Source organism: Pimephales promelas, chromosome 13 (assembly GCF_988280905.1).
Source record: "Pimephales promelas chromosome 13, fPimPro1.hap1.1, whole genome shotgun sequence".
Classification (NCBI taxonomy): domain Eukaryota; kingdom Metazoa; phylum Chordata; class Actinopteri; order Cypriniformes; family Leuciscidae; genus Pimephales; species Pimephales promelas.
Genome location: NC_142781.1, coordinates 10,515,689 through 10,538,527, shown reverse-complemented (window position 1 = coordinate 10,538,527; position 22,839 = coordinate 10,515,689). Strand labels below are relative to the sequence as shown.

At 36.8% G+C, this 22,839-nt stretch overlaps 2 protein-coding genes across 7 annotated transcripts in view; one reads left to right on the top strand and one right to left on the bottom strand.

Annotated features, from left to right (window-relative positions):
* Positions 1-76: 76 nt before the first annotated feature.
* lgals8a (galectin 8a) lies at positions 77-12,702 on the top strand. 4 transcript variants are annotated; one of them, XM_039692295.2, is made up of 9 exons: positions 77-241; positions 389-477; positions 3,289-3,499; positions 5,753-5,872; positions 6,151-6,201; positions 7,353-7,379; positions 11,896-11,984; positions 12,125-12,290; positions 12,371-12,702. In XM_039692295.2, the coding sequence occupies exons 1-9, from the start codon at positions 203-205 to the stop codon at positions 12,518-12,520; spliced, it is 942 nt and encodes a 313-aa protein (XP_039548229.1). In that variant the 5' UTR covers positions 77-202; the 3' UTR covers positions 12,521-12,702. The 4 variants fall into 4 exon arrangements, with proteins under 4 accessions (XP_039548229.1, XP_039548228.1, XP_039548232.1 ...); XM_039692294.2 differs by having other exon boundaries at positions 5,753-5,881; XM_039692298.2 differs by lacking the exon at positions 7,353-7,379.
* A 4,291-nt stretch (positions 12,703-16,993) lies between these two features.
* Positions 16,994-22,839, bottom strand: part of zdhhc14 (zDHHC palmitoyltransferase 14) — a 41,734-nt gene continuing 35,888 nt past the window's right edge. Inside the window, exons 9-10 of one of the 3 annotated variants that reach the window (XR_016145984.1) lie at positions 20,287-21,302; positions 16,994-20,124 (exon numbers count right to left, since the gene is read on the bottom strand). Coding sequence is in view for 2 of the 3 variants with exons in the window: in XM_039692292.2 (XP_039548226.1) it covers positions 20,886-21,302 (417 nt within the window). In the remaining variant the exon portion in view is untranslated. Of the gene's footprint in view, positions 21,303-22,839 lie in introns of all 3 variants that reach the window. The other 2 variants (XM_039692292.2, XM_039692293.2) reach the window with 2 other exon arrangements.

Below are 22,839 nucleotides of genomic sequence, written 5' to 3'. Positions count from 1 at the left end.
TTGATTGGTCACTGAACGCGTTGGGCTCATATATGGCGCTTTGATTGGTCAGCAAACGCGTCGCGCTCATATCGCGCTTTTATTGGTCACTGAACGACAAATGCGGAAGTGAAAGTGTAGTAGTATGCGTTTATATTTTCTTCCTCAGCTGGTGATTAACTCGTAAAAACAGCATATAGAGACTCTGAACAGCATCGTCAATATGTCTGTAGCAAATGCGAAACAAACAATAACGAATCCAGTATGATATACTCTAACTTTCTTATACTTTTTGCTTATGGGTCACTACTGCTTATCTGTCAATGAAAGCGTTGTTGTATGGTGTTGACTTATAATAAGGTAGGACAAACTGAGTCATTGTGTCTCATGTCCCAATTTCTGCCTGTAGACGATTCCTTATGCTGGGACCATCCTGGGCGGACTTCATCCCGGAGAGATGGTGCTCATCCAGGGCAGTGTTCCCAGTGACTCCGACAGGTGAGAACACGAACAACCTCGATATCCTTTCCACCTTAAAGGTTAGTTCTTCCAAAAATGAAAATAATCCCATAATTTACTCACCCTCAAGCCATCCTATGTGTACCGTATATGACTTTCTTCTTTCAGAGTTATATTAAAAATTACCCTGGCTCTTTCAAGCTTCATAATGGGACTATGGGAGTGAGCCTGATATTTTGAAGCCCAAAAGAGCGCATCCATGATCCATCATAAAAGTAATCCATGTGACTGTTTAATAAAGGCCTTCTGAAGCACAGTTTAGGGTCAGAGGTCACTCTTCCAGCAGACCTAGACTTGCGTACGTCCGTTAAGCCAGTGATTATAGTTTTAAAAGTTTTAAATATGGATATTTCTTCTTACAAAAAACCATTGCTTCACTTCAGAAGGCCTTTATTAACCCCCTGGAGGCGTATGGATTACTTTTATGATGGATGGATGCACTTTTTTGAATCTCAGGCTTTATTCACTACCATTATAAAGCTTTGGAGAGCCAGGATTTTTTTATATAACCCAGAAACTCATATAAAGCTACGATGGCTTGAGGGTGAGTAAATGACAGTATCATTTTTAAAATAAAAAATGACATTTTGGATGAACTAACCCTGTACATGTCACTGCAGTCCCTAGACATAAAGTACTTGAGGTAGCCCTGTAACAGTTGAGGTTGAAGGAGTCTTTCTAGTTATAGTTATAAGCCTCTTTATATTGAATATGCAGACTTTAGTCATGCAGGGAAATATTATATCAATAATAAGAGATTATAGAAGCACAAACTTTTTTTCATGGCTGTTTTTGGCCCTTAAAATATATTTTTACACACTTTTACAATCAACTAACTCTCACAGTGGAAATAAAAATATCAAAAGCTTTATTTCATTTTTAAACATATCTCTTTTTTTCTGAAATGAAGTGTCAATTCCAGTGTTTGAGAACATTATGTGATGAACTTTAGTTATACTTTTAGTTATACATACTTTAGTTTAGGGTCCAATTCTCAATATATGAACTAACTATTAACTACAACTTTTGTCTCAATAAACTCCTAATTACAACTTATTAATAGTTGTTAAGTTCAGGTATTGGGTTCGATTAAGGGATGTAGAATATGGTAATGCAGAATAAGGCATTAATATGTACTTTATAAGTATTAATAAACAGACAATATCCTAGTAATATGCATGCTAATAAACAACTAGTTTATAGTGAGAATTGGACCCTAAACTAAAGTGTTACTGAAATTTCAAACTCTAATTTCATGGCTAGAATTTTACCTTGATATTTTCACATAATGTAATCTTAATTTTCCTCATCTCCATCTTGCTTATCATTTATACCATTGTCTCTTCAGTAACCAAGTACAGTAATGTTTGAAAAAACTTTATTAGTGGTACAATGGTCAAATTAAAAATTATGGTAGAGCTGAGGAACAGTTTTTGGAAAGTAGTTTATTTTATTCTTTGCTTAGATCATCAGTCACTGCCATATGTTAAGATTGAAAGTCTGGGCTGAAAAAAACAATAAAATCTATTGAAAAAATCTATTCATAAAAATAAAAGATGACAGTCAAAGTTTCCAAGATGGTTAATAACAACCATATAACAAAAAGAATACGGTTGAAATCTGTTGAAACACACTTGTATCCACAAGTTTCCTACGCCCCATGAGGCCTTGCGTCAAAAGTGGGCGCGACTTCCGGTTGGAAGTAAACAAAGCGCGATTTGACCGATTTGACATGCTTGACACTCGTTCATTCAACAGTTGACAGTCATTCAAGTTATAGACCATTTCACAAGATGTAAACAACACTGGTCCAGAAGCACTTCCTGTTTCTCTTTTTAACACTACATAAAAGCTGGGATAAAATACAACCAACAGAACATTTAAAACTGAATCAAAAAGTTAAACAAACATCTTTAAGATTTTTTCTTTACATGTGAAATAAAGAAAACACTTACAAACTGAAACAGGAAGTGCTTCTGGACCAGTGTTGTTTACATCTTGTGAAATGGTCTATAGCGATCCAAACTAGCTAACGATGTGGGAACACAACCTCAACGAAATTCAAAAGGGTGAAAGTACCTTTACCCTCCGCAGTAGTTGATTGGGAGTATTATAATAACATTATTAATAATCAATACTGATCAAGGCATGTTGACAGACAGTTGTGCGAGCTGACAAACAATTAAAATAAAAAATACACACTTAGTCATTGTGCTTTGGAGTTTATTCAAAATTATAAATGAATGTGCTGCTTGAATACATTAACTGGCACATTTGGTATTCTGTCAACACAGGCTTTGATCCTGAGTTTAGGTGTAACATCAGTAGCGAACAGCCAATCACATGCTGATAGAGTTTATAGAATATTAAGAATTTAAACAAATGTACACAGGAAGATTCGTCGTCTTTTGGGAGGTGATGGAAACTACAGTCGTTGGCAGGATCACTCTGATTTCGTTTTCGGCTTATGTTCAAAACAATCACGTTTAAGCCACTAAATTAGTTTAGTCCGGTTATACATACAACCGCGAACAGCACATGTTGTCCCTGAGCTCCGTAACGACATCTCTCATAAAGATTTGCGTCTTTAAATAGTAAAATAATTCTCCGAAAAACAGCTAGCCTCTTCGCTAACTAACACACAAAATACCATTGGAATGCTAATTCCGCCGCCTCACCGGAAGTTTCACCCACTTTATTTTTTACAGGAGCGCCCCTCGGAAACTTGTGGATATGTTCAAATCACGTTTGAATGGGATCCACGTTGAGAATCTGTAAACTATCTTGCAGGTTCCAGGTGGACCTGACCTGCGGGAGCAGCGTGAAGCCTCGGGCAGATGTGGCTTTTCATTTCAATCCTCGCTTCAAGCGCTCCCCCTGCGTCGTCTGTAACACGCTGCAGAACGAGAGCTGGGGAAAAGAGGAGATCCACTACCTGATGCCCTTCAGGCACGGCGCTGCCTTTGAGATCATCATACTCGTACAGAAAGATTTGTTCAAGGTCATAAACTTGCGTTTTATTACTTTGCCGCCTCTGTTCAGTGGCATCTACCTCTGGTGACATATGACGTCAGCTTTAATCTCATTCTCTGGTTTGAAATGATAAATTATCAACTATATATTAGCTGTATGTGCAGAGTTAAAGGTGAAGTGGGTCATTTTTGGATGTTAAAGGTGCAACTCCCAGAATGCACTTGCTTCGCTGCCCTAGGAGGCCACGCCTACCGGTAACAGAGCGCAGTCGTTAAACAACAAGTCTAGGCTACTAGTGAGTCTCGTGATGAGTCTGCCCGAAAATGTGCTTCGAGATCGCCCAAAATGTCCGGGATTCGGCTTTTGCGTTTTACAGTCGCCATTCATCATGTTTACTGTGGCGAGCAGGACGAGTGAGGGCCGCGGGAGAACGGCGCGAGGCCGGTGGCGTGATTACCGATGAGCGACACCTGTGAGATCCACTGGTCTTGTATTGCTCACGGAGGAGCGGGAATTTTCTTAGCAATGTTAAAACGCACATCAACCGATCACTAGTTTAGCGTTCATGTAAACACTACATTCAGATTCACCAATCAGAATGAATTCAGTTAGATTGAAACAAGAGCTGTGCATGTAAACATTGAACGGCGACTGCAGAAAGCAAAAGCTGAATCCCGGACATCGACGGCTGGACATGTCCGGGAAAAAGAGGATGGTAACCCCTACTACTCAGCTTTCTCCACAGAACAAGAGCCTGCTAGCTTAGCTTCCAAAAAAAGATGGCTGACACTGTGTGTTCGTTCTGTGAGTGAGATCGCCCTCTTTGGGCGGTTTGAGAACATGCGGGACAGACCCTACTACTGACTGTAGTCTTTAGCCTCTGGCCAAAAAAATCGTCCGATGATGAAAAATGACGATTTTTGTGTTATCTGAGGATTTTTTCCAGACAAAAAATACATAAATCTCTCATCTCAGGGGGATATGAGGGTGGAAAGCATGCTAATTAGAAAATACTACAGGTTTTCTTAATGCTAATTCCTGTAGTATCTCTTTAATATGCAGCAGGTAAGCTGTCCCCCAAAGTGAAATACAGAAACATCAGAGGTGTTTGAGATGCCAGACAGACACCTTGAATGTAGACGAGAGTAGGCGGCTGCAGTCAGGGGAGAAAAACACTCTCACAGTGGAATAGAGATCTGTGCAACTTAGCAAAAGCAGATACTGCTTGTTCTTTGTTACAGATGAAATGAATGTATTAAAAATACTGCCGCTTTAATTCAGTGTTTCGAATATTTCAGTTCAAGGAGGTCAATGAAGTTTAAAGCAATAGTTGAGTTAAAAAAATGAAAATTCTGTCATAATTTATTCACCCTCAAGTTGTTCCAAACCTGTATGAATTTCTATCTTCTGCTGAACACAAAAGAAGATATTTTGAACAATGTTGGTAACTAGACAGTTGATGGACACCATTGACTTCCATAGTAGAATTTTTTTTTTTTTTTTAATGGAAGTCAACTCTTTGGTTACTGACATTCTCCAACATGATGACAGACTTTTCATTTTTATGTGAACTCTCAAAATATGTGTCTCGCCCATCGTTTCAGTCGAAAAAAGACATGATTTCAGAAATATGATTAAAATCTCATCAATGTAATGTGGTAATTAAAGGAGATGGGGCAGTTTAACTTCAAAGTATTTACATTCACTCGCAAAACTGTTTGGTTTCAGGGTTGGGCATAATTGATGATGGAAATAATATGAGATGGAAGGAAAAACTGTATTTTTAATGTATTTTGTGAGCAAATTAAAAGTTTTTCTTTAGGAAAGTTTTTGAGAGAACGCAAAAGGTTTGCTAACTTTCTCAAGGGAATGCAAAATTTTCACAAGCAAACACTAAAGCACTGAAATAACATTTTTACTCCCATCTCATATTGTGTCCATCACTGTCCTTCTAGGAGCTATATATAATTCTATAGAGGTTGTATTTTATTCTCACACATTAAATATAGAAGTAGAGTTAATGGACTATTTTAGATAAGTATTTCTAGTGCTGTGATTCCATATTTCCCATCATGTTTTTAATTCACATGCTTTCAGTTGATGGCACTCTGAAACATGAGTTTGTTTGTTCTTCATAAGAAGAGTTCAGGAAAAATGCTTTGTGATTTGACAAATGATTTGTTTTTAAAGTGTTTTTGTTTTTAAAGGTCCCCTGACATGAAATTTTCATTTTCTGAGTTTTTTTCAATAATAAGCATATAGTTTGTTCAATCTCCTCCAGGTGGCGGTAAACGGCTCTCATCTGCTGGAGTACAGACACAGGTTAGAGCTCAAGAAGGTGGACACGCTGGCCATATCAGGGAAGGTTCAGATCCAGGCCATTGGGTTTATTCCCAGTTCAGTGAGTAAGGTAACGTGCTTTTTCTTTTTATCAGAATTCCTAACGTTTAAAGAACATGTTTGCATTTGCATTAAAGTAGCCTGAAAACTGGCAGATTGACAGATACTATATATGCACAAATACTGTCAATATAGAATGGTTATATGTAAAGAATAGTATTAGATCAATTGTAGACTGTAGGTCAGGGGCACATGATGCACACACGGTTTATTTGATCAGCACATTTACTCTTTATGATGTGGTTGGATGGAAACATGATGATGTGATGTTTTTTTCAGAACCCCATGACACCTACAAACGTCGCTGTGAGCAAAAGATCACTCCCTTATGTAAGTGACTATGCTGATGTTGTGTACATATATATATATATATATATATATATATATATATATATATATATATATATATATACACAGTATACTGTATATATATATATATATATATATATATATGTTGTGTGTATATATGTGTATATATATATATATATATATATATTAGGGCTGTCAAATCGCATCCAAAATAAAAGTTTGTGTTTCCATAATATATGTGGGTGCACTGTGTATAATTATTTATATATATATATATATATATATATATATATATATAAATACACACACATGCATGTATATTTAAGAAAAAGTATTATTTATATATAAAATATTTATATATAATAGAAATTATATATAAATCTATATAAAGTATATACTTAAAATATATACAAGCATGTGTGTCTATTTATATATATATATAATAATTCTACACAGTGCACCCACATATATTATAGAAACACAAACTTTTATTTTGGATGCGATTAATCGTTTGACAGCCCCAATATATATATATATATATATATATATATATATATATGCACACTACTGTTCAAATGTTTGGGATTATTAAGATTTTAGTAATGCTTTTATAAGCATTTATAAGCAAGTAAATGCATTTATTTGGTCAAAAAGACAGTAAAAACATTAACATTGCGAAATATAATATCACATAAAAAAAACTGTTTTCTCTTTTAATATATTTTATAATGTAAATTATTCCTGCGAATGCTAAGCTGAGTTTTTCAGCAGCATTACTCCAGGCTTCAGTGCCACATGATCCTTCAAAATCATTCTGATATGATAATTTGATGCTCAAGAAACATTTAATATTATTATCAGTGTTGAAAAAAGTGAAGTTTGTGGAAACAAAAACATTTCTTTTCTGGTTTCTTTAATTAATAAACCATTCAAAAGAACAGCATTTATGTGAAGTCAAAAATGGCAACATTTTGATTAATATGTGTCCTTCCTTGCTGAATAAATGTATTCATTTATCAAAATAAATACATTTCTGTGCCCCAGACTTTTGCACAGTAGCATGTGTGTACACGTGTGTTAGTGAAGTGATGTGTATCTCTATTTTGCAGTCAAATAGATAGTTTAGCTGAAGCTGTTTAATCATAATATTCCCCTCCTCTTTCATCCAATAGTCAGTCATTTCGGAGTCAGGTGACATGGTGAGTACATGTCAGGCTGGATAATTTTCCTAAAGGGCAAGTTGTTGTTTTTGCATTCGACGGCAGGTTTTATGTGGCAGCATTACTTTTGACTACAGACCAAACTGGATAACTTGATTTCAGAGTGATTGAAATCAATTGAAGTGGGTGCCTCACAGTCTGGACAGAAACCAGGACAGTGGCATTATTTGGTCACTTTGACCCCTAAATCAAGTCTTTACAGCAAGCGCCTTGCTGATCAGGAACTTTTAGGAAAACTACAAAATCAAGAAATGGTGTATAAAGTGTCTTATTGTTAACAAGTCTCACTATAACTGTTGCTCATTGTTGGGAGTCATACTTAAAGGGATAGTACCCCCAAAATGAACATTTTGTCATCATGATTATCTCATGTGCTTATCGCCAGCGTTTTTGAAGACGTTTTTTGACCCAAGCGATTTTTACTGCCGATGCGCATAGTAAACGTGCAAATTCACTCCCTGACAGTAGATGGTGCTTATTGAAAAATAGAAATACACAACGCTTCTGACACTCACTTGTCACACAGAAGAAGAGAGACCGTATTTACATGCTTGCCAAAACCATTCACACATTTTTGCCAATTGGCATTTCATGTTTTTTCAAAAAGTTCTTTGTTCAGACACCAAAGAGATCTTCTTTGGTGTCTGAACAAAGAAGATGCCCAAAGAGAAGGAAATAAATAGTTGAAATAAAGTCGTTATTTTTGTTTGTATTTGCGCACAAAAAAGTGTTCTCGTCGCTTGATAAACTTAAGATTGAGCCACTGTAGTCACTTGGACTATTTAAACAATATCTTTAATAACTTTTCGGGGCTGGCAAGTTTCAATCCCTGAATAAGCCTATGGACTAGTATGGAGGGAGTGATCCAGCTCTCAGATTTAATCGAAAATATCTTAATTTGTGTTCTGAAGATGAACGAAGGTCTTACGGGGTTGGAACAACATGAGGTTGAGTAAATACTGACAGAATTTTTATTTTTGGGTGAACTATCCTTTTAAATGTATACCATGACCAAACCTAACCTAACCAGATGTGATTTGATAATTTCTTCCATGCAAATCAGAAATTTGTTCTAACCAACCATGATGAAGGAGATGACATTTTGTCAATGGCTTGGTTTCTGTTCCTACAGTGTGGCTTAGGGATCAATCGCTGGAAAACTCTAACAACCAGCTAATAATGCCCTGGGATCCACCTAAAACACCCTAACCGATGCCTTAGCAACACCTTAGTAACCATACAGTATTGCAATGCACTTGGAATCTTAAGGCAGAGATCTTCAGCCTTGCTTCTGACCCACTGACTTTATCCTGCAAAGTTTATATCCAACCTGCTTCCAACCAGCTTATCATTTAATGAATTGACAGCCTATAGGCTAATCTTCTACATGTACACCATTAAATATTCGTTTTGGATTTATCTATTTTTTTAGTTTTTAGACAATTTTGCGATAGGTTGCATTCAGTTTACGGCAACTCTCATTGATTTCTATGGTATCCACAAACTGTGACTGACTGTCGCACAACTGAACGAATGTGAATGTAATTTTTAAGGCACAAACGTTAAGCTTTCTACAATGGCAGAGCCTGGGACCCTCGTATCTCCCAATAATATGGCATGGCTGCGTCCGAAATCACATACTCTCTTCTCGAGTCACATTTATTTATATAGCACTTTTTACAATACAGATTGTTTCAAAGCAGCTTTACAGAGATAACAGGAAAATAATGCAAAAAAGTTTGTTTTCAGAAGAAACAGTCCAGCGTAAGTAAGTTCAGTGATGTTTCATTTTTGTTTTAAAAAAAGTCCTGTGGGCGAAAATGCCTTGTTGATGCTAGAGGTCAGAGGAAAATGGGCCGACTGATTCAAGCTGATAGAAGAGCAACTTTGACTGAAATAACCACTCGTTACAACCGAGTTATGCAGCAGAATGAGAACATGGATACATCATGCCTTGTTACCACTGTGCAGACTGGTGGTGGTGGTGTAATGGTGTGGGGGATGTTTTCTTGGCACACTTTAGGCCCCTTAGTGCCAATTTAGAATCGTTTAAACGCCACGGCCTACCTGAGCATTGTTTCTGACCATGTCCATCCCTTTATGGCCACCATGTCCCCATCCTCTGATGGCTACTTCCAGCAGGATAATGCACCATGTTACAAAGCTCGAATCATTTCAAATTGGTTTCTTGAACATGACAATGAGTTCACTGTACTAAAATGGCCCCCACAGTCACCAGATCTCAACCCAATAGAGCATCTTTGGGATGTGGTGGAACGGGAGCTTCGTGTTCTGGATGTTCATCCCACAAATCTCCATCATCTGCAGGATGCTATCCTATCAATATGGGCCAACATTTCTAATGAATGCTTTCAGCACCTTGTTGAATCAATGCCACATAGAATTAAGGCATTTCTGAAGGCGAAAGGGGGTCAAACACAGTATTAGTGTGGTGTTCCTAATAATCCTTTAGGTGAGTGTGTGTGTGTGTGTGTGTGTGTGTGTGTGTGTGTGTGTGTGTATATATATATATATAAACCCCGATGTCATCGTCCAGCTCAGTTCAGTTCTTGTGTAATAGGCAGATCAATATTATTGTTGGATATTAAATTTTAAATCTAGCAAGCCAAGACAACCCATCTAAACAAGCCAAGACAATGGCTGCAAAGGTGGAAAAGGTGACCGTGGCAAGGAACCAAAACTCCATCAGTGACAGAATGGAGAAACAAACCTTGGAAGAAACCAGACTCAGTCGGGGGCCAGTTCTCCTCTAGCCAATGAACGAACAGAGTATGATTGTGATTCAGGCAGGATTATAGGTCAGAAGTCCGATTGGTTTGTAACAATCAGAATATTATCCAGTTCCATCTGGTTGAAGATTGGATCTAGTGAAGGTACCTATTTTGAATAAGTACTTTAACAAGTATGTTCTATATAACATGAATGTAATCTGGATGTACTACATTTGCCATGTTGTCATTATTGACCTTCCAGCATTATCTGCGTCAGTTGCTTCACTGCCATTGACAAATCCTCTAACGTGGCCTCATGGGATAGTAAAGTGTCCATCGAATGCGCACTTCAGAATCCTGCCAGAAGTAGCAGGTCATCCGGCTACTGTTTTTCTACTCTTTTATGAGTACTGTGAATTCCTGCTGCGTTCATGTGCTATGGTAATAATGGTAAATACCAAAAGCCGACGTGGAAAATGCACATGAACACCCCCTCATGTGGTATTTTCCACTGGGCAACTCGTAGAATATTTTGATGGACGAGTTGCCGAGATGAGATAACCTTTGATCTTTTCAAAATGGCGGAGAGCACCACGAGAGTCGTGAATGGTAAAAAATATATAGTATTCATGATCTAGAAAATATAGGCTACAGCATATTATTTACCTTTTGAGTTTTGATAAATCATTTTCTTGCTGTTGCAGATGACTTAAGCAATCTAAAATAGTTTTAGCCAACGCATTCTCATCCTTCAACGTCATATAGAACGCTATATGCAAAAACGGCGCTATACTACGCACATGGCACCCTTTATCGTATATATAACACGCGCTGTGAGGGCTAAGTTTAGGTGTGGGGTAGGGTGTGCGTGTCATATTCACGCTAAAGGATTTATAACGTCTTGGGTCCGCGTGTTATATTAACGATAAAGGGTGCCATGTGCGTAGTATAGCGCCGTTTTTGCATATAGCGTTCTATATGACGTTAAAGGATGAGAACGGGCTGTTTTAGCTAAATAACCGGTCTGGATCTCCATCTTTTGACCACATTACGACAACAAAAGCACTTGAACGCAACACACTGGTAAATACCAGTTCACAAGTGGAAAATATCCTATTTTCCATAGCACGTGAACGCAGCATCAGACATACTACTTTTGTCATATACTGTTTTTCGCCTTCTATATGGGAAGTGTGTGATTTGGGATGCAGCCCATCTCTGTCCTAAAGAACTAGATTAGCTGCTTCAGGAGTGTTTGGTTAGGGCTGGAGCTAAACTCTGCAGGACATCGGTTAACGGGTCTCCGGGAGCAGGGTTGAAGACCTCTGTCTTAAGGGTTGAATACACTACACGACTTTGCATTCTGGACCAGACCCAGTTGTTACTGATTTCCCAGAAATCTGCGAATTATACCTTCAACATATTTGATATTTTGAGCAGATTTTAGCATGTGTTGTTTCGTTTGTCATCCACCTTCTAGCAACGAGGCCACATTCTGCGTAAGTTTGTTGTTGTTGGAACGACTTGAAAAGTCTAGCAGTGTGTGATCCTCAACATGTCCACAACAGCATATCTGTTTCAATTTTAAAAGTTGTGTAGTGTATTCCAGCCTTAAGTGACTGGTAATAGTAGCTGTGATTTAATATTGTGGTTGCTGAACACAATGAAATCCAGTGTCACTGGTGCTTTTGGGTTGGGTAAATTGCACTCTTTGTCCTGCTGAATCTGAAACCATTGTCAGGTGTGTTTCTTTTTCTCTCCAGAGTCTTCCTTTTAGGAGCAAACTTGCGAAAGGATTGCGTCCAGGAGACACCATTATGGTGACGGGGCAAATCACTGATTCCCCAAAGAGGTATGAGAAGAAACCAACCAGCAGCAATACCACTGGAATATTATAGATATCATATTTAATGAATGCTTTTTGTCATTTTTAAACCTATTTCTCTTTAAATTATGTATTGATGTCTTCTATATCTTCCTTCATCCCCATAGTTTCTCAGTAAACTTGCGCATCAGTAACTCGGAGGACATTGCTTTTCACTTAAACCCTCGTTTCAAAACTAAAACCTTCGTCCGAAACTCTTTCCTGTGGGGTTCCTGGGGGTCCGAGGAGCTCTCCCTCTCTAGCTTTCCCTTCTCACCTGGTCAATACTTTGAGGTATCAGACGTTAGTTATCAAATATTTTGATGTCTGACAAATATAGTGTCTGACTTCTACCTCGTGTTCTTCCATGGCAGATGATCCTCCTGTGTGAAGCCCAGGAGTTTAAAGTGGCAGTAAACGGGTCCCACCAGCTGAGTTACAAGCACCGTGTGCAGGATCTGAATTGTGTGGATGTGCTAGAGATTGCGGGAGATCTAGAGCTCAAGGATGTCAAGATGTGGTGAGCAGCTCCAGCTTGAAGACCATTCCCATGTATTCTCTAATCATGTATATTTAATCAACCTGTGACTATGCTAATCTCAACTACCGGTACCTTGTTAAGGTTGTAATTTGAAAGTGGACTAGTGTGCTAAACCTGGAGTTTGGTTTGTTTACATTTTTATGTCACTATCACTGGCTGGTTTGATCGGTCTAAAAAAATTCTACTCCTCAACCACTTTATTTAACTATTCGCACATTTAAACTAGGGCTGCACGATATATCGTTTAGCATCAATATTCCGCGGCTTGGTTGTAATGGTCAAAAAAGGTTGTAGACCACGTACATAACAGATGGATGGAAAAACTCCCATCTGGTAGGTTATTAATAGTTGTGAGACAGTAACTGTACTGTCTGTCGGTCCGGCCATTTGTTTCACAATCATTACAAACTAATTCCAGGCATTTGCAATTACAGATTTACAGGGTAGATCTATCCAACCATAAACCTTTTCAATAATGAGTATAATAATTGAGTTGAGTTTTATTTCATTTTCCTTTCTGCAGAAGGTGTACACCAGAGAAGCAAATGATTAGCTAATGAAGCCTGCACTAATGCATTGGCATGATAGACTTGAAGGATTATCAAATCAATAATCACATTTGCCATTAAGTTCCAGAAACTGAAGATCAGTTAGTCGTCTTTTTTTTTTTTTTTTTTTTTTCAGATCTATGCAATTTTCCAATGGCTTACAATTGCTTTTTGCTACTAATAATTTTAAGAATTGTCTGATAATTTGTGATATATTATAAAATATATACATTTCATTTGTTGTTGTTTTTTCCCCTTTGAGATCTGTTGATCAATGTATTAGAAACAAGCAATATTATAATATAATAAAAACTTAATATATACCTTTTACAATGGTTAGTAGTTGTGTTTTGTGAGTTTTCTTAGGATTTAGGAATCTCAGTAGAAAGCATTAACCCTGTAAAACCTGACATGAAATAAGAATCAGAAAAATCTCATGGTTCAAATATTTTCATATATATATATATATATATATATATATATATATACTTCATGCGTAATTAAAAAAAAAATAAGTTATGTGAACTTATCTTGCATAATGTTTTAATTACACATGGTTTATTTACTTTTGAAACAATTGCCTTAAAGGAGTAGTTCACTTTTAAAAAAACTTTTGCTGATAATTTACTCACCCCCATGTCATCCAAGATATCCATGTCATTCTTTCTTCAGTCGAAAAGAAATTAAGGTTTTTGATGAAAACGTTCCAGGATTTTTCTCCATATAATGGACTTCAATGGGAACCAAACGGTTCAAGGTCCAAAAGACAGTTTCAGTGCAAATTGCAAACTGTTTTAAGGGCTTTAAACGATTCCAGACAATGAATAAGGGTCTTATCAAGCAAAACGATCGCTCATTTAATAAATAATTAACAAAGTTTAAGTTTTATAAGCTCACATGCTCGCCTTGCTGTTCTGTGACGCACGTTTGTGACTCTCCTGTTCGAACTCGTTCATCAAAATGAACGAATCTTTTTCCGAGTCGATTTGTTCGTTTCGTTCATTGAATGAACCAAATGACTCTGAAAAAGATTTGTTCATTTTGATGAACGAGTTCGAACAGGAGAGTCACGAACGCGCATCACAGAACAGAGCAAGGCGAGAGTTTGAGCTTATAAAACTTAAACTTTGTTATTTATTTATAAAACGAGCGATCGTTCCGCTTGATAAGACCCTTATTCATCGTCTGGAATCGTTTAAAGCCCTTTGAACAAGTTTGCAGTTTGCACTGAAAGTGTCTTTTGGACCTTGAACCATTTGGTTCCCATTGAAGTCCATTATATGGAGAAAAATCCTGGAATGTTTTCATCAAAAACCTTAATTTCTTTTCAACTGAAGAAAGAATGACATGGATATCTTGGATGACATGGGGGTGAGTAAATTATCAGCAAAAGTTTTGTCAAAAGTGAACTAATCCTTATTATCAGCAATAGTTTTTTCAAAAGTGAACTACTCCTATAAAATTAAAGGATTAGTTCACTTTTGAAAAAACTTTTGCTGATAATTTACTCACCCCCATGTCATCCAAGATGTCCATGTCTTTCTTTCTTCAGTCGAAAAGAAATTTAGGTTTTTGATGGAAACATTCCAGGATTTTTCTCCATATAATGGACTTCAATGGGAACCGGATGTTTCAGGGTCCAAAAGACAGTTAATAACTGTTTCAGATGCAGCTTCAAATGTCTTTAAACGACACCAGACGATGAATAAGGGTCTTATCATGCGAAACGATCGGTCATTTCAAAACTTATTCCAAAAATGTAACTTTTCTAAGCACAAATGCTAGCCTTGTAATATATTGTGAGGCGCGTTTGCAACGTCACGTAATACGTAATTACGTTCAAAAGGTCACGGGCGACGTAGCCGGAAGTACAGAATCAAAATCGTCCGACATCGTTGTTTTACCTTTAAATTCCTTTTTTGTAAACGGCGTTTGAGTTAGTTTGCACGTTCAACCTATGCGTTCAACTTGTAAACACTCTGACTCTGTACTTCTGGCTACGTCGCCCGTGACCTTTTGAACGTAATTACGTATTACGTGACGTTACAAACGCGCCTCACAGAATGGAGAAAGGCTAGCATTTGTCCTTAGAAAAGTTACATTTTTGGAATAAGCTTTGAAATAACCGATCGTTTCGCATGATAAGACCCTTATTCATCGTCTGGTGTCGTTTAAAGACATTTGAAGCTGCATCTGAAACTGTTATTAACACTATCTTTCAGACCTTGAACCATCCGGTTCCCATTGAAGTCCATTATATGGAGAAAAATCCTGGAATGTTTTCATCAAAAACCTTAATTTCTTTTCGACTGAGGAAAGAAAGACATGGACATCTTGGATGACATGGGGGTGAGTAAATTATCAGCAAAAGTTTTTTCAAAAGTGAACTAATCCTTTAAGTAAAGTCAACTGATCAATTTACATTTTTCAATCGAGGCCATATCAGCTATCAGTTCTGGTGCTGGAGAATCTCTTCAGGTTGTTCATGAGCAGAATCTGTTGGCGTCACTGATATTATGTAAAGATATTAGTATGTTTATATCTATGAAATATATATATAGATATTAGTGACCTCTCCAATTCAGACAGTTTTATGCATTCTCTCCTCTTGTCTGGGTCACTTTTCATCCACAGCAACATACTTGACACATAATACTTATGAAGTTGCTGTAATGTATGTTTTCTTCTCTACTTTGAGATTACACAAGTCATATGTAGAGCTGACTAAAACCTTTTGACCTTAAAGTCCCCCTCTAGTCAATACATGCAACTGCGAGTTCTCTTTGATTTACCAAAATTACATTAAAAAAACAAACAAAAACAAAATCAAATTCTTCATGCCTTAAAATAGCTTGAATGTAACTTTACACACTTGCCTCATTTAGTATGCACGGTTCTATGACTATGCAAATGAGCCCCGCCTCCGCTCACTCACACCAGCTCAGAGATCCACTCATTGACGATCACACGTTGATCTGATTGGTTACAAGGTAGTTTGTTGTGACGTCAGAAACACCAGCGATTTCAAACCGCGTTTTTGACACTGTATTTGGTTCACTGCAGTTTTAAAGAGAAAATACTCAGCAATGGTGTTGACTTAAAGCATATTAAAAACACCACATAGACACGTTAACAACATTAAAAACTTGATTTTCACCACAGTGGGACTTTAAATTGAACTCTATACAGCCTCTTCTGCACACAAATGACTCCAGCAAAACACTTTCAGTACTACTGGGTGAATACTTAACACTTCATAAAAATGTTATATTCATTGTATTATGAATAAAATACCTATGTAACAGGTATATCATTGCCCATATAAGGCCTTTCCAGGAAATAAACAAAATAATAAATCATATTAGCTAAATATGTCAAACAATAAAGCAAGGGAATTGTATTATTATGCAAATTACACAACCTTTGATATATCAGGCTTTTATGGGTCATACAGTATGATATAGGTAGATCGATCTTTCACCTCAACTTTAATCAAAAGCAAAATATGCAATTTGGTGCTAATATTTATTTGGCCAAAAAGTATATAAAAATTCTGATAACTTAAGAATATAAATAAATGAGTTCTTCATAACAGACAACTTGAAATACATTTAACATCAGTTGTTTCTCTATATCTTCCAATAATGTGTCTTGGTAAGATGAAATTGTAAAGCTTAGTTTTATGATTCTGAATAATGTTTAAACAATGCAATGATGACTGAGAAATGTACAAATAAAAGTTTCTCAAAAGCCTGATATTTGAAACATTTTACAAATACAACATTTAAGCGATGTAGCAAATCATGCAAACCTAAAATGCTTCAGTCCAGTAAATGAATCTTACATTTACTTTATATCAGTAAAGATATCACAGCACATAGAACAAGTAAATAAAGACCAATCAGAGCTTTGTTTGAAAAAAGTTGTGAATTTATTAACATCCACAATAATCCACTTTTGTCGCTGAAAACCAGTAAACTGCATTTTGGCACATAATCACATGACCATATTGTAGTGGCACCTGGTTTAAATTTGATGCAATATATAACCAAAGCATAATTATCATAGATAATACCACTAATATTGTCGACAGAACCCCCCGAGAGAGATAAAGGCAGTGATGTCGCATTAAAGTGTGTCCTTCTCTATTACTGTATGACCAAACGTGTCAGACTTTAGGGACAGAGTTTGTGTGAGTCTGAATCACAGGCTGTACAAACAGACGAAACCCGAAGAGGTGATTCTCTGTCGTCTCACCAGTCCGGGGAATACTTGACCACAAATGAACCGATCCCGTTCATGGTCTGACCGACGCCTCAAGAACACAACAGTCAGCCTCCAAAAGTAAAACTCCCATTTATTTTCTCCATACAGGAAGTGAATTCTAACCCTACTATCGCACAAAAAACCTTTTACGAGCCTTTTAAATGTCAAGATATGCTGCTGTAGGAGCCATTAGTCAGTGATTGCAATGTCTTTTTTAAAGATATTTTTAATAGCCGAATCCCACTACACTGTAATCTTGAATAGAAAGAAACCAACCAGAGGAGTCATTGTTACTATGGAAACGTAAATCACTGCAAAAGTGCTCAGCAACGGTCGGTCACTGCAATGCAGCATTGTGAATTACAACAGAGGCAGATTATTTTGTAGTGAGCTTAAAAGGTGTTTTATATTATACCGTAGTTTATTTTTTTGATTATGTCGTTCGCAATGCTTCATAGGAGGAGTAGTTCATGCTCTCTTGTACCTTTCCATTTTTTTCTTCAAATCTAAATTTGTAATGATTTGGTTTAAGGCTTTTATTTATTTAAACCTTAAATGGAGAAATGAATGGGAAAAATACTTGGAAAAAGGTTAAGTCAATAGAAGCCACTTTAAGGGTGGCTGCTATTGAAAAAACATAGAAGCTTATTTCTGCCACTGAATATAAATGAGGTTATTGTGACTCATTATTATGACGTTTTCTCAGAATTGCACATTTTTCTTTTTTTCTCCCAATTCTGAGTTTACATCTCGCAACTTAGACTTTCTTGGAATTCTCAGACTTTTTTTGTTGGAATCAGGAGTCAACATCTCTCAATTTGGACCTTTCTCGCAATTATCAGACTTTTTTCTTGGTATACAGAGTTAACATCTCGCAATTCAGATTTTTTTCTTGGAATTCCGAGTTTACATCTCACAATTTAGTCTTTTCTCAGAATTCTAAGTTTAAATCTCTCAATTTACACTTTTTTCTTGGAATTCTGAGTTTACACCTCACAATTTAGATTTTTTTTCTTGGAATTCCGAGTTTACATCTCACAATTTAGTCTTTTCTCAGAATTCTAAGTTTAAATCTCTCAATTTACACTTTTTTCTTGAAATTCTGAGTTTACACCTCACAATTTAGATTTTTTTTTTTGGAATTCCGAGTTTATATCTCTCAATTTAGTCTTTTCTCGGAATTCTAAGTTTACATCTCTCAATGTAGACTTTTTTCTTGGAATTCTGAGTTTATAACTTACAATTTAGATTTTTTTTCTTGGAATTTCGAGTTTATATCTCACAATTTAGACTTTTCTCGGAATTCTAAGTTTACATCTTTCAATTCAGACTTTTTTCTTGGAATTCTGAGTTAACATCTCACAATTTAGATTTTTTTTCTTGAAATTCCGAGTTTACATCTCTCAATTCAGACTTTTCCTGGAATTCTAAGTTTACATCTCTCAATTCAGACTTTTTTCTTGAAATTCCGAGTTTACATCTCTCAATTCAGACTTTTCCTGGAATTCTAAGTTTACATCTCTCAATTCAGACTTTTTTCTTGAAATTCCGAGTTTACATCTCTCAATTCAGACTTTTTTCTTGGAATTCTGAGTTTACATTTTGCAATTCAGACTTTTTTCTTGGAATTCTTTGTTAACATCTCACAATTTAGATTTTTTTTTCTTGAAATTCCGAGTTTACATCTCTCAATTTAGTCTTTGTTCGGAATTCTAAGTTTACATCTCTCAATTTAGACTTTTTTCTTGGAATTCTTTGTTAACATCTCACAATTTAGATTTTTTTCTTGAAATTCCGAGTTTACATCCCTCAATTTAGTCTTTGTTCGGAATTCTAAGTTTACATCTCTCAATTTAGACTTTTTTCTTGAAATTCTGAGTTTACATCTCACAATTTAGATTTTTTTCTTGGAATTTCGAGTTTACATCTCTCAATTCAGACTTTTCCTGGAATTCTAAGTTTACATCTCTCAATTCAGACTTTTTTCTTGGAATTCTGAGTTAACATCTCACAATTTAGATTTTTTTTTTTTTGAAATTCCGAGTTTACACCTCTCAATTTAGACTTTGTTCGGAATTCTAAGTTTACATCTCTCAATTTAGACTTTTTTCTTGGAATTCTGAGTTAAAATTTCACAATTTAGATTTTTTTTCTTAGAATTTCGAGTTTACATCTCTCAATTCAGACTTTTCTCGGAATTCTAAGTTTACATCTCGCAATTCAGACTTTTTTCTTTGAATTCTGAGTTTACATCTCTCAATTCAGACTTTTTTCTTGGAATTCTGAGTTTAAATCTCGCAATTCAGACTTTTTTCTTGGAATTCTTAGTTAACATCTTGCAATTTAGATTTTTTCCCCTTCGTAATTCTGCTTAAATCTCACAATTCTAAGTTTACATTTCGCACATCAGACTTTTTCGTCTGAATTCTGAGTTTACATCTCTCAATTTAGACTTTGTTCGGAATTCTAAGTTTACATCTCTCAATTTAGACTTTTTTCTTGGAATTCTGAGTTTACATCTCACAATTTAGATTTTTTTCCTTGGAATTTCGAGTTTACATCTCTCAATTCAGACTTTTCGCGGAATTCTAAGTTTACATCTTGCAATTCAGACTTTTTTCTTGGAATTCTGAGTTTACATTTTGCAAATCAGACTTTTCTTGGAATTCTGAGTTTACATCTCTCAATTCAGACTTTTTTCTTGGAATTCTGAGTTTACATCTCTCAATTTAGTCTTTGTTCGGAATTCTAAGTTTACATCTCTCAATTTAGACTTTTTTCGGAATTCTAAGTTTACATGTCTCATTTTAGACTTTTTTCTTGGAATTCTGAGTTTACATCTCACAATTTAGATTTTTTTTCTTGGAATTTCGAGTTTACATCTCTCAATTCAGACTTTTCCCGGAATTCTAAGTTTACATGTCTCAATTTAGACTTTTTTTCTTGGAATTCTGAGTTTACATCTCACAATTTAGATTTTTTTCCTTGGAATTTCGAGTTTACATCTCTCAATTCAGACTTTTCTCGGAATTTTAAGTTTACATCTCACAATTCAGACTTTTTTCTTTGAATTCTGAGTTTAAATCTCGCAATTCAGACTTTTTTCTTGGAATTCTTAGTTAACATCTCACAATTTAGATTTTTTTTTTCTTGGAATTCTGAGTTTACATCTTGTAATTCAGTTTTTTTTCTCTCACAATTTAGATTTTTTCTTGGAATTCTGAGTTTATATCTTGCAGTTCAGACTTTTTTTCAGAATTCAAAAAAGTAAGAATTATGAGTAAGTTGCAATTACCTTTTTTATATTTTTATTCTGTGGCAGAAATAAGCTTCCATTACAAAAAAAAAAAAAAACCCAACCCAGCTCAGTTGAGTAATAATAGAGCTGGAAGACTAGCTTTGGTCCTCACTTGATACTCAGGAAGTTGTTCGGGCGGCTGACTCAGTATCAGAAAGTCCAGTAGAAGCTGTTGCTCGAGTGTAAAGTACCGTATGGCTTGTGGTCCAGTTCAGCAGGACGGCATTAAAAACAGCTCACACTGAACTCAGCTTCACCAAACCCCGCACTGAGTCTTCATGAAGCGAGTCCTGGCTGACCGGGTTGAAGAGCTGTGCCGGGTGAACATGGTGACCCAGATGGGTGGCACAGGGCAGAGCTGCGGGTGGGGAGGGCGTCTCCTCCGGGCTGATGAAATGTTGATGGTGTAGGTGATGGTGACAGTGGATCTCAGAGTCCCGCAGGGCCAACAGCTCTCCTCCACAGCTGAGGCCGGGGATCGAGGAGGGCAGCGAGGGCTGAGAGGGGCTCAGAGTGGAGCACGGGCCACCCATAGAGCTCTTGGCCTGCAGGGTCGGGCCCCCGCCCAGAATGATGGGTTGACTGTGGAGCAGCGGGTTGGTGGCGGCCTGCAAAACGAATTTGGTGCTCTGAATGCACTGGTCTTGAGCACACTAGGAGGAAGGATGAAGGACAGAAAGAGAAAAGGGAAAGCCCGGAGGGAGTCAGACCCAACAAAGAATAAAAGTGTTACAGAAAAATAAAGTCACAGGGCTCAAAACTGCTACGGATAGGAATGATACCTTAAATTGTGCAAATTGTTGAGAAGAGGCGTGTGATTACTATGCATCATAAACCCTCTTCCCTGTTGGTCACCAGCATATGTTGTGTTTTAGATGCTGGCGTGGTTTTGTTTATGGTCTACCAATCAAGCAACCAGTCCTTTTTGGCATTGTATATTTTGGATACAGCTTTTTTGAGCCCTGGGTCATATAAGACTGATTATGGTTAAAGGAACACTCCGACTTTTTGGGACTTTAGCCTATTCACCTTACCCCCCAGAGTTAGATAAGTCCATACATACCTTTTTCATCTCCGTGCGTGCTATAAGTCTGTTTGACGCACCCACCGCTAGCCTAGCTTAGCACAAAGACTGGATGTGAATGGTTGCAGCTTTCATACTAATCCAAATGAGTGACAAAATAACGCAAACGTTTTCCTATTTACATGTTGTGGTTTGTATAGTCACAGAGTGTGCAAATATCAAGGCCATATGAGACACAGACATCTTTTGACCGTATAAATACTATATTTTACAATCACCTGAGACGCACCGTGACGAGGAGCAGAGAGTTCGCTTCGCTCAGCGTTGGAATAAAGAGTCAGCAATTACTAACGTTAGATAGAAAAGCATAGTTTATCATGGGTGTTTGCTTTATTGTATGAGGTGTAACAATAAACAGGGGAGACCAGGTAATACAGTACCATGTTTCATTGATTTCCAACCAAAAACGCACCCAGATTTATAAATATCACATGAATAAATAATTATTATTACAGGAATCAATATATTTTAAATGCAATTTATTAGCTGAACCAAATGTATTCAACAGTAGCCTATATATACAGTATTGCATTACTATAGGATAGAATAAGGGGAAAGTAATAGCACAAATTGTTTTTGCACAATGCACTCACAGCCTATCGTACCCTTTTGCACGCTCAAGTTCGTTATTTCCATGGTTATTTCAAATTTAGGCTACTAGGCGCACCGCGCGCAGGGTGCAAGTTCAACGCGGTGAACGCGCTCGTTTTTTTTCCCAAGCGCGTCCGCACTGCATCAAGATAAAAACATATTCATACCCTAATCATATAATAGTGTCACTAACGTTACATTAGATCTGGCTAAAGGCACTGTTACAGTAGGTCATCTAAAAACATAACGGAACACTTACCTCAGCCGCAGGTGATCCACTGTCCTGTCTGTGCTATCGATGGGATGGCCGTATCCTTCAGCACATTATGGTCCGTGTGGCAAATTCCATTTTTTCAAAATAGTCGTCCTCATTGAAATGTACCGAGCAAACATAATGTCCCTTGATAATCTTAGGTGTGTTTGGATAAATATCCAGAGTAAGTTAGCCATTTCTTCATCCAGTCAGCGTTTTTAGTTGGAATTCTGTGAAACATGGTTTTACCTCCCCTGTTTAC